Source organism: Spodoptera frugiperda, chromosome 28, assembly GCF_023101765.2.
Source record: "Spodoptera frugiperda isolate SF20-4 chromosome 28, AGI-APGP_CSIRO_Sfru_2.0, whole genome shotgun sequence".
Lineage (NCBI taxonomy): Eukaryota > Metazoa > Arthropoda > Insecta > Lepidoptera > Noctuidae > Spodoptera > Spodoptera frugiperda.
The window spans coordinates 12832481-12844920 of record NC_064239.1 but is presented as its reverse complement, the minus strand read 5'-3'; the positions used below and the strand labels follow the sequence as shown (position 1 = coordinate 12844920).

The 12440-nt window shown below is 35.4% G+C and overlaps 1 protein-coding gene across 9 annotated transcripts in view; it reads right to left on the bottom strand.

Moving 5' to 3' along the window:
- LOC118265080 (muscle-specific protein 300 kDa) overlaps nucleotides 1–12440 on the bottom strand; it is a 193513-nt gene that overhangs the window by 76105 nt on the left and 104968 nt on the right. For all 9 annotated transcript variants that reach the window (XM_050705766.1, XM_050705765.1, XM_050705763.1 and 6 more), the window contains one exon: nucleotides 9811–12261. In XM_050705766.1, the coding sequence (XP_050561723.1) occupies nucleotides 9811–12261 (2451 nt within the window). The remainder of the gene's footprint in view (nucleotides 1–9810; nucleotides 12262–12440) is intronic.

Sequence of the window (12440 nt, the reverse complement as noted above, 5' to 3'; positions counted from 1 at the left end):
TCATAGATAATAGAGTAAACAGGAAGATGGCTGCTATTGGCTGAATACTTTATGGTTTCATTCAGGATGCACCATAGATATTAAAGTAAGTGTTCGTATTTTAAAATATTGCTTTGGCTGGCTGATTACCCAATTGTTTTTGCTTCACTTTTCATACTCATCGCTTTGAGCCGTAAATGCATTTAAGTATAAAAAAGTATATATCATTTTTAATGTATTCTGCAATTATACCTTTCGTAAGAGTGTATGTTCGTTTGTGTAACTCGTTCTTCAAACGGGTTCTGAAGTATTGTATTCCGACCATTAATTCAGTCTCATACATTATTTTATCGTGTAATTGACTACGTTTTCGCTTTAGTTTTTGATAAATATTTATACTGAGTCAGGAAATTACAAAAACTAATAATGAAGTATTTCGCTCATAGTGAAAATACGAAAAAAAGTACCTATATTGAAAGAGATTTACGGTTTTTCTATAATGTAATAGCACCTATTCGAAATTATAGGCATATTTAGGTACATTAATCTTTATTAGATGTCGACTTTATTACAAAACAATAAGGTTTTAAATCCATGGTGTCTCCAACTATACCTACATAGGCACCGATTATAAATAATGTACTCGAAATAATTGTTGTGTAAAAAAAACTATAAAATAGTTCCACAATACTGGCTGGCATTGAGCATCGTAAAAAGTAAATTTACGTTCATAGTAAACGTAATCATAGCTCCATGTAACAATAATATTATGTTTAGAAGCCGTATCTACTTGAAAAATTGGTGTTTTTATTATTTAATGTATTAATTATAAAGAAAATTAAGAAAAATATTGTACTATATTTATTTCTTCCTATAAAATGTGTGAAAGTTTTGTGAGGATGTATGGGTGTGTTTGTTACTCTTTCACGCAAAAGCTACTTCTCCTGCCACGAGTCTACAGGAAGAAATTCCAATAGGAATATGTAGTACCTGTGTACTTTAATTTTCTATTATCTGTTGTCTTCTGTGTTATATGGGTATTATGGGTGTACATAAATCAATAAATAAACTACTGAAATAACACTGGTATTTCACATACATTAATTAACAAATCCTATAATAACTAGGAATATACTGTTTATCGCTGTTTTAAAAACTTATGCCGCTACGGGTGACCTATGTTCGTTCTTCGAGTGCAACTTTGTACACTTTTTGACCTTAGAATGACTTTTGTTCAAGAGTATTAATACTTTAATAGTCTTATTGTTTGCTATAGCGGCCGGATCTGACATCATAGTGCTTTTTAAAGTGCTATGTAAGTTGTACATTGTGTGTGTACAGGGAACACAACTGCTGTATTGTTGATTGTTACAATTTTGCTATATGTATATATCTTGTATGTAACTTTTTATTACATTCGTATTTTATACCTAAAAATTAAAAAAAGGTTAGGCAAGCTGCTTTTTGCGCTATATTTCCTACACGAATAACGTTTGATTTCTGAATGTAGTAGTTTATTTGTCGTATTCTAACTCATTCGGATTCCAAAATTAAGTCCAAGCTATTCTATACCACCACAGATTGGGCCCAGTAGGGCTGATGCCCGATACGGAGAGAAGTTAACGGATTACCGGGGCATCGGCTCGAAGAGTCAGTAAGAGTCTGACACTCCCTGTCGTGTCGGAGAAGTCAATGAATGATTTTCCCCCGTCAAAGAAAAAGCTACTTCTGAAAATGTCTACAGTATAAGGTTTTATATGATATATTCTAATATTATAATAAAACTAAAACATAATAACTGACCTAACCTAACCTTAAAATGCTACAAACATGCAACGTGAAGCGACAATGGCTTAGGAAGGAATTGACTCTTGATCAGAGGTCGACAGTTCACCACACATCCGCCGTACTATTGTGCAGAACCCACGCGTTTTAGGATCATTATTCTATTTACTGAAATAGATCCTACTTACTGGGGCATTGCGCTTATATTATAAGATAAAGTAGTATTTGCTATATATCAGCCTCGTAGTTATAAAGGCTTTCTACCCAAACTACTTTCAAGCCATATAATTATGCTGTTTCAATTTTCGAATATGTTACTAGAAGGTTTATATATTATATATTATAAAATCATCCAATTGCTTCTCTCGCCTTGGATAAGGCTAAAAACCACCCCGTTCCTACTCCTGCTTTTCGAGCTGAAGCCTCGGTAAACCCGCTAGGTAGTCCGCAGCTCTAAATTAAAACACCTATGTATCTGGGTATAAATTCAATCAATTCTTAACTAGTTCACGTAATATAGATATCTCTAGACTTCCACATTAATCTTGAACTTGACCGCGTTTAGCGAACAGACGCCCATACAATGTCCAAGTATATAGAGTAAATAGGGATATCGGTTCAGTACTTTTGATATCGGTGTAATAACCATCGAGCACGCTGCTTGAATGTTTACAATGTTATCTCAGAATACAAGACTGACTGATAATGGAACGATTGATAACGCTGTTACATCTACCGGTTAGACGGTTATGAGATATATTTTGACGAAAAACTTTACTTTAACATCTATTCAGTGGCCACTGCTGACCGAAGGCCTCTTCTCGCACGGAGAAGGTTTGAGCGTTAATTGCCAATCTTTATGCAGGAAAACATAAGAACACGGATACTGACTTATAACTATGTAGATGAATCAACAATATTGGGCTAGGGCATTATTTAAACAGTGACTCTATCATCTTTAGGATCATCTTAATCATCATTAAGATATTTTTTTAATTAATTGAGATTTTTTTATTTATGGACATTGTAATACCGATAAGTCGAAATTGCAGTCAAATTTAACAAAATTCCTACGCGAGACACAATGTATTTGCTAATATACCGGTGGAAAAGAGGTTAAAGAAGCCAGTTTCTTTTTCAAATTGAACATTCACAAGTAAGAAACTCCATGGTTCTTCAGACCTTTCTTAAAAAGTCTATAAACGTATCCTATGCAGTGACTGGCCTTGACACCTCGACTCTTTGTGTCTATAAATAGCCTATAGCCTGTAGTCTGGCCTACGAGAAAACATTTACCATTATATTATGTAGCCTGCAGCCTACATTCATCTCTGTATTTACATTCTACTGATTATAACTAAGATAAGATTACAAAAATGTAGAACATGAATGTTTTTGTGTAATTTTTCCAAGATTTTTGCAGAATGGTTTTCATTGCGATAGTGGATTTCTCTGAGCGTCATCTGCCTCTAATTTGAGTCATTGATCATTAGTTCCGTAGGCATTTACCAAAGTCCGAATGTAGTTGGAAGTATTTACAATACAACATCAGACATTATCGGATTTACCTTATCTACTTATCTACCTATTTGTGTCAATATTAGCATGCGTTTTGCATATTGCAATTTGGAACATGAACTCCTCCTACGTAATGCATCTCCACTAGGTCTGTTCCCTTTTAAGGGACTAAGGACTATTTATAATAGCCTAGATTTAGATAAAACAGATAAACTACAGCCTACAACCGAAGATATTGGCTAAATAAAGACTAAATGATACTGTACATAATAGTACATACAATAATAGAACTACAGAGCATGTATGTAGGCTGAACAAATTGGAACAATGCACTGTAACAGTTTGCTTTTACGCACCAAGTGAAACACACACATTGGATGAAAATAAAATTGTTTTATAAATAAGTTACTTTATACAGATAAAAATTTGTAAAAATTGGACTAGTTTGATTAATGTTAGTTAATCGTATAATTTTCATTTACATAGCGATCTCTAACTACTGCTTCACTAGAGGACTGACTGACAGACAGTAAATTTTTAATATTGTAAGTAATATTTTCTTTGACGTCCGATAGTGTCTTCCCAGTCTATTTGAAATAAATAATTTTGACTTTGACTTAATTGATTTTTGTGGAAATCGAAATTGAAAATCTTTCAACAAATCACGAAACGATTGGTAAAAGACACTTTTAACACTGAAAAATCTATACATTACATTCAGTAAAACATTTTGTAATCTACCAATGCCTTTCAGACTAACTTTCGCCTGGTTTCCAAAGGTACCGCTACTCATTGCGTTTTCGAGATGACCATACGGCGAAAGTAGAATTACTTGCAGCTTTCGAGGCGGCCATCTTGAAAATGCAATCCAGATTGGATTACTAAAGGACGCCCGACGTTGCATACAATGTTATTTAATTTCAATTCATTCTCAACACGATGCAATTCTTGTTGGGGTCATTGACACTTTGTATCATAGTCGGAGTATAAAATTGGTTTGCATAAGATTTATGTAGATAATAACTAGCTTAGTGTAGGATCGTATTACTATTTTTGAGTGAAATTGTTGTGAACGATGTTCGTAGTCGATTTTGTTGTTGAATAAAAATGTTTTGTCGTTCAGTCTTTATTTTTCATTATTACATTACTTAGGTATAGCTAAGATTTATGCATAGTGAAGCGATAGCTTACATTAGATTCGCAACATAAATCATGAAAAGTTTGTATTATTAACGTGACATTTTTCCTATGAAGATATCTAATATTTTCTGTCTAATAATTTCAACAAAAACAAACATAGTATTAAATGGTTTCATCTAGCTTGCCCCATTTGTTTGTTTGGGTTTAGTAATTGTAATTTTACCCCTTCCTGACGACAGATCTCAGTAGAGATCTAAGTTAAAAAGTAATTTTTACACACTCTTAAACTTGACGACCATACAATGTATAATCTATTTTCTCTGCAGCTACCTCCATTATAGATATCAAACGAAAGAGCTTGATTGGCAGAATCCTCCCTATCCATAAAACTATGACGTAGCTAAAGCATACAACAGTTTTGCACAAGTCTCGTTTGAAGCGTAACGTTGAAACCGAGATCGTCAAAACTAGTTATTTTTCGCACGTACCTACAGTTCCAAGGTCATTCTCAATCATTGAAGACATCGGCCTAAGAGCGACTGCTTTTGAATCTTAAACAGTGACGTCACGACTTGAAAAAGACTACTGCCATGGCCGTTGGTTGAAAACGTGGGATAATAATCATAAATGAGTCAGTCGACCTCACCAATTATGGGACAGCCTCGTTTCGTGGGTCTCAAGTTAGCAAGATTTTTTGGTTGTAGTTTTAAAGCGTATTTATTTATTGGTAGCATAGTATTGTATTGGTAAAACTATGTTATTACAATTTAATTGACAACAATATCCTTGTGTAAAATATTCTTATAATTTAATGGCATATATTACTATCTACATATATTCGTTCAGTAGTTTTGGGTGATAGAGCAACAAACTCTCGAATACAAACACACATTAATTTCAATTACTATTTTCATTTCCATAGTAAAAACCAAAGTGAAAAAAAAAACAATTTCAAGGTTCTTTATCGAATGCTTTCATCCGATATCGATTAGCATGCAGATAGTAAATTGGTATAGCTATAACTTCCACAATACTACCAATCGATAGATTACATAAACCAGCATCGATATACCCTTGACCTTCAAGGTCAAAGCGTGTTTGACAGCATTTACCTCAATCGGCCGTATAACATGAATTTAGTACCGTATATTATAATACTACTTTAAATGAACAGACAGACTCATTTCGCCTTTAATTTTGGGCTCACCAAGGCGGAAACATTCATTACCGGAGTTCATCCAATTAAGGAGAAATAAACTGCCAAAAGATGGTTACGAAAGTTAACTGCAGTTTTCGTATAAGGCATAATAACCGGCAGTTAACTGCAAATTATTAACCAGAGACCAATGCTCGCTGAAAATGGCTCAAGCTATGCGTTGGTGTTTAAACCAAGGAAACACAAATAGCAGTGAGATCACGTTTAAGATCACAAAAAACCTCAATCACTTTTTGCACACGTAATGACGATTAACTTCACCAAAATCCAATGAGGAATTCACAACACAAATCAACGTTTGAAAAGTGAAAACATAATAATATTCTAACCGGCCGTGACCTTGAACTTCAAAAACAACAACAAAACTTACGTAGCGGTGCGAAAACTGACATTGAACAAAACTTATCACGGTATCACTGACTTACCTTCCGTTTTCGTGGAATTTTTAATACCTACTTACTGACTAGAAATTAAAAAATTGTATAGAAAACTAGTTTGGGGTTTTAGAACTAAGTGGGCACGTGGATATAACACTTGCACGATGAGAAAGCAAGGCAATAAGTGGAGTGTTTGTGTACAGTTCTCATTGCGATGCTATGCAGTCACAGACTGGCGACTGCGGGCGGCCCGCGGCCCGCTGACATCACTCCATTAAGGCGAATACTCTGAGCTCATAAAGTGTTGTGCAACACTTAATTGATGGTTTGCTCGCGAATATCGATATCGATAAGGGCTCGTCATCGTAACTGGTGATGATAATTCTAGATTTGGGGTTATCGTATTCGTAGTATATTGTTGTTTATGATGTTAAGGAAATGTGTCATTTTTTATTGTTATACATATTTGATTGTCGATAATAATGATGTGCTTGTTACCTTTAGTCGAATTAAACAAATATTTTTTTATATAATTTAAAATATAACTCCTATTATTTATTTCTTGAATAGCAACCGAATCTGCATTAAAAAATATAACTATTATAATAACGATAACAGCTGACACTTAACAAGCATCGACAATAATAGAGCCACGATTACAAATAGGGAGTCGACTGAATTGGGGGATTCCCCCGTGTGAATTAAATCAATAGAACCAGAACACGTAGTTTGTGATTCAATTTCAACTTCAAAACCTGTTTTCTCCAGTGACCTATATACCTTATAAGAGGTATTTTAATAGATCGTGAATCGTTCTGTTATAATCTAGAATATTTATGGGGAGAAAATAATAATCCAATGCCTTCTCCGAGGCAAGAGGGGAGTGTCTGACTCTTACTGACAAAAAACCACCCCGTCCCTACTCCTGCTTTTTGAGCCGGAGCATCGGTAACCCGCTGGGCAATCCACAGCTCAGCTTATTATTAAAGTCTAGTTTCTCAATTGGATCTAGTCATCCTATACATTTTTATTGGTCTCCATAAGAGTCAAGAAGGTACGTGTTATGAATGGCTAATTTATTATTAACCGAGTTAGAGCTGATATGGGCTTCAAAAGACAGGATCTCAATAAAATATTTTTTGTTGTAAAGTAACAACACTAAACTATAGAAGTAGGTATGTAATAATAAAATGGGAAATTCCTTTTTAACTTTTCCTATTTACTTATTTGAATTTATAACTATACTTAGGTGATTATTACGGAAAACCGTTTTTATGTCCGTTATTTATTTTTGAGGATATTTTGCAAAAATATAAATTATTTCCCTCTAACAAGCCCATTGTTCTTTTTCTAATGTTCAATAATAACTTTTGCAATTAAATTTCATGACATATTTTCTTTAAGTTTCTAAATATACCAGAAAAGTCAGTTTATCCGTTTTATTTAGCATGCTTAGCCTTAACTCCGCAACAATAGACCTTGGAACGAGGTGCAATAACCTAGTCGTTTATGAACTAAAAATAAGAACCAGTCAACTGGTGTAAACCACAGGTAAGGACTAGAAAAAAATGCAGTTTAAGAATCTAAAAAAATTTAGTGAATAGAACGTATTATTATAAACTAAGTGATGATTAAAAAAAGGGATAAATGTTTTTAAAATCTTGTAATAAATCTTTAAAGTAGGTTAGCCTTTAGATAGTTAAAAGTGCACCAGAAAAGAGATGATTTTTATTAAAAACTAATTTGTATATAAACTAGGCAGCCATTATTTTACGCCTAACACAGTTTAAACAAAAAAATTCAAGGTCGCCTGACACGGAGGCTTGGCGCCTGCTAATTGTCTTACATATAGATTATGTAAGGCCAAAACTAGGTAGTATAATTATATAAAAAAATGTAATCGCCAAAATGTTTGTGCGCGCATAACTCATGAACGACTGCATTTAATTGGATAATTATTTTTTTGGATAAATTCTTACTGCTTGTGCGGGAAAAAAGTTTGATTAACCGGAATAGTCGAGTATAAAATAACATAGTAATATGTATATAGAATGCCAACCAAAGGAAATTAGATGGCGTCTAGTACTTAATTAAAAAAATTAAAACTTAATAATGACGAGCCAAAATTATTTTAAGTACATATCTCCTAATTATCAGTAGATACCTGAATTTAATCAATGCAATTCTGCTGATATGCAGGAGTTTTGATAACATACCTCTAAGAACAAACATACGACTTAATTTTAATCTTTATGCACATAACTAAATGGGACATTGGCGGAGTCATGCCGTGGGCGTTACTTATCTTCAAATTTATCATCATCATCGAGTAACATCATGATAACTTTCTCCAAAACAACAAAATTAGTGATTACTTTTATCTTTATCCTTTAAAAATACTCATGTATGTCAATAATTCTCTTATTGATACGTTTTCTAGTAATACTAAATGATTAATTGTTACCTGAATAGATCATTACTTATGTGGAAGTTTCAGCGACATTTTTAGTCAAGACTGATAAATGTTGATGAAGCGAAAGAGGTATATAAGATTCGTAGCATTTGGCGTTCCATTGTCTCTGCCTACCCCCACGAGAGACAGGCGTGAGGTCATTGTTTGTTTTGTATTTAGGTCTATTTTATTCCTTGCTAAAAATATTAAATTAACTACTTATACCTATTTAGAAAACCGTTTTATTATTATGTTGTGAATAACTAATTATAATAGAGTCAAATCTCAGTTATGACATTATTTTTACAAACTCATCTCATTTTCATGATTCCTATGACAAACGTCAAGATGACCAAGAAGTGACCAAACATTGACACACTTCTATTTAAAAAACTGAGCTCATGACTATTTACATAAGAAAAAAAAACAAACAAAAATTAATATGCAGCACGAAGTAATGAGCGTTGGCAACGGTTTTAACTCAATTTAAAATTATAATACCGGCATTAATATGGATTTTATGCATTTTACAGCGTGTATTACCGTATATTGGTTGATAATTCTGCTTTTTCACTAACTATTGTTAAGCTATAATACAAGACACCGATGTTTTAACAACCGTTGGCTAACCTACTTCAGGCGACATCTAGCGGATTTTGAGCGAACTAATGGAAAATATGGCTACTGTTTATAGCGTGTCGATAATTTTATTCTTATCTGAAAATCGCATGAGTGCATTCCTTGAATGATTATTTAGTTCTATTTTTATCCTTGCAACTCAATCTTGAGATCGTTTAGGCGTTTAGGGGTTTCACCGATAATAGAATGTTGTATGTTCTTCTAAGTCAATAAGTGTGGAAACCCCCTACTAAAATTTTCAGACTGTGAGTCAGTATTCCAATTGAGAAGACGTCTGTTATCGAAATTGATTGAAATTGGATAAATTATTTGACACTGGTGTCAGGAAGTTTCATTTTAAAGTATTATTAAATGTGAACGAATGAAATTGGTATCAATAAATTTTACCATTGAATGCTATTGGATTACGTAGAATAAAGCGTATTTAAACATTACCTAAAAATAATTGTATAAAATATAGGTTTTGCAGAATACATTTCCTTTATAAAATCGAGTAACATCAGCCAGCCAAACTCGAATTAAAAAAGTAAACTTCTGTAGCGACCACGTAGTAAAATAGTAAATACAACTTCCTCAATAAACGAAACGATATTTCAAGTTTAGTCACATGTAAAGCATTTGACCGTGAGTACTATTAACTTTGCTAATTGAATTTACTACGCGACGCTACTCAAGTGTGTAGTCACTACGAAATAGCCACTCACCTCAAGGTCATTCTTGGCGTGTTTCAGCTTCTCAAGATGCAGTCTAAGCGAGTCCACTGACGTCACAGGCTCATCTTGAATGTCGTTCTTGTCCAAAATTGCTTTGATCTTGTCCACAAGCTGACAGAAGTCTTTCCAGATCTCCAAATCTTGCTCTAATTGTGCTTGACGAGACTTCGCAGAGTTGAGGGTGTTCTTCAAAAGTTGGTTGTGTTTCTGGTGGTCCTTCGACAGCTCATCTTGTTCAGACGCTGCCAGCGATGGCCAGATCTTGTCAACAATGTCTTGCATGCGCTTTCCGACAAGATCCTTCATTGATGGCTCAGATGTATTGAAGAAAGATTTGTGTTCTTCTAAATCGGATTCGATGTTCTCGAAATCTGTTCCGTTCTTGCCCATATCAAGGCGAATGGTCGCTTCGTTCACCCAGATGTTCAGCTTCTCCACAAGTTGGAGGTATTGTTGCCTGTATTTCTTATTGTCTTGCAAGTACCTTTCTCTGTTCGCCAGTTCTTCTGGTAAGGATGTCTTCAGAGAGTTGCCTTCAGACATCATTTCCAGTAGCGTGCTTGGTACACCATCGTCATTCTTGATGATATCAGTGATTTTAGCCAATTTGTCCAAGTACGACTGAATGTTTTTGACTAGAGTTGCATGTTCTGTGAGTTTCTTGTCGACACTGGCAACATCCCTATTGAGAAGTGGTCGTGAATGTACTGCGGCTTCGTTGTCATGAAGCCATTGAAGAATCTCTGATAGATCAGAGCCGAGTTTCTTGTGTTCCGCCGCGGCTCTCTCGTGTTCTTGACGCTTGGCTTCTACGGTTCTTCTCAAAGTCAGTAGCTGTTGTTTCAAAGACTGCAACAACTCAGTGATGTTATTCCTATCGATGACGGTGCCTTCAGCCGCGATCTGTTGACCTTTGTCGGTTGCGGTAGCAAGTAAAGCTTCACATCCTTGAATCTTGACAATTATGTCATCGTAACGCTTAATCTTGTCTTCCAAAGAGTCATTGGATTTCTCAATTTCTGAAGTGAGGTCAGTGTATTTGGAAATGAACTCTTCGATCTCTTTTACTAAAGCGAAGAATTGTTCTCGCAAAAGCAAAAGTTGCTTCAGTTTCGATATTTGGTCTTCAATAGTGCTCATCAGATCATCTTGCTGAGTCAGTATATCTTGAAGGTCGTGTAAGTTGCCGCCTTGTAGTTCATTAAGCATAGCCTTGTTCTTCTTCAGATCAGATAAGATAGATTCATATGCTTGAATGATAGGTTGGACATCCTCAACCTTGCTGCCAATAGGTTTGTTCAGAGCCTTCAATTTGTTTTGGATTTCATTCAAGAATTCAAGGGCAGCGGCGATCTTGGCTGCAGCATCCTTGTATTCCTTGATGTGCTTGAGAAGAATGCCCTTCTTGTCATTGATAATGGCTTTTATTCTTGCGAATCTGTCAGACAGAACGTTGACTTGTTCTTTCAGTTGCAGTTTGTTAGAATCCGACAAGGAGTCCATGATGTCTTTAGATTTGTCCTTAATCTTGCCGATATTCTTTTCAACGTCATCGGCTTCTTTGCTAAGTTTTTCGAACTTGGCAAGCTGTTCTTCCAAGAGTTGGAGGCTTGTAGTACGTAGTTCAGGAGTGGCAGCTACCTCAGCCTCGTTCAACCAGCTCTGGCACTTAGCGACTTCAGCCTCGAATTCGTTCCTGCCTTGTAAACGTTTGTTGAGTGCTGCTAGTTTATCATCAATGTCGACCTTTGCTGAGGTGTACGACTTGTTGAGGTCTTCAAGAATAGCTTGTAGCTTAGCTCTGTCTTCAGGAGAACAATCCTTAGATACAGCATTGCCCTGACGCATCACTTCGGTCAGAGTGTCATTGTGGAAGTCAGAGAGCTCACTTTGGTGCTTCTTGTGGATGGCAATCTCCTTTTCAACCTTAGCAGCTTCCAGAGGTACTGGGCCGCCAAGTTTCTTAATTTCAGCGAGCTTGGCTTTGAGCCAGTTCTTAGCCTTCTCAATATCGTTCTCGAGCTTCTTCCTGTCCTCAGCGCAAGTGCCTAACCTTTCAATCTCTTGTTTAATAAGTGAAGCCAATTGCTTTTGTTTGGAAGACAGTTCAGATAATTCAGACTCCAATTGCATCTGTTCAGAAGGCTCTAATTCAGCTTGGATGTTGCTTACCTTCTTCTCCAATGAGTCGATGACTGTCTTTTTACCGTCAGTTTCTTTAAGAAGGTTGGCAACCTTCTTTTGACGTTCCTTGACAGACTTGCTCTCGTAGCCGAGAGGTTCAGGATGGAGGATGTTGTCGATTTCCTTCTGCATCCATTCGTTCTGCGCGTTGACCTCACTCTTGGTACCATCGATGGCCTTGTAGGTGATTTCAAGCATTTGCAATTTGCGCTGGATACGTTTGGCGATGTCATTGTATCTTCGTTCCACTGATTTCATCTGTAAAAAAGTTTCATTTTAGTATTGTATTGTCAGCTGAACAAAAAAATATTGAATACAAATTACGAAAAAATGCACGAGTATGTAGGTAAATTACAATAATTTCCGGTTCAACACTAGTTCACTGACTAATTTGTCGGTGAGGTCACTAGTGCTAACACATTTGTCATAGTCACGTT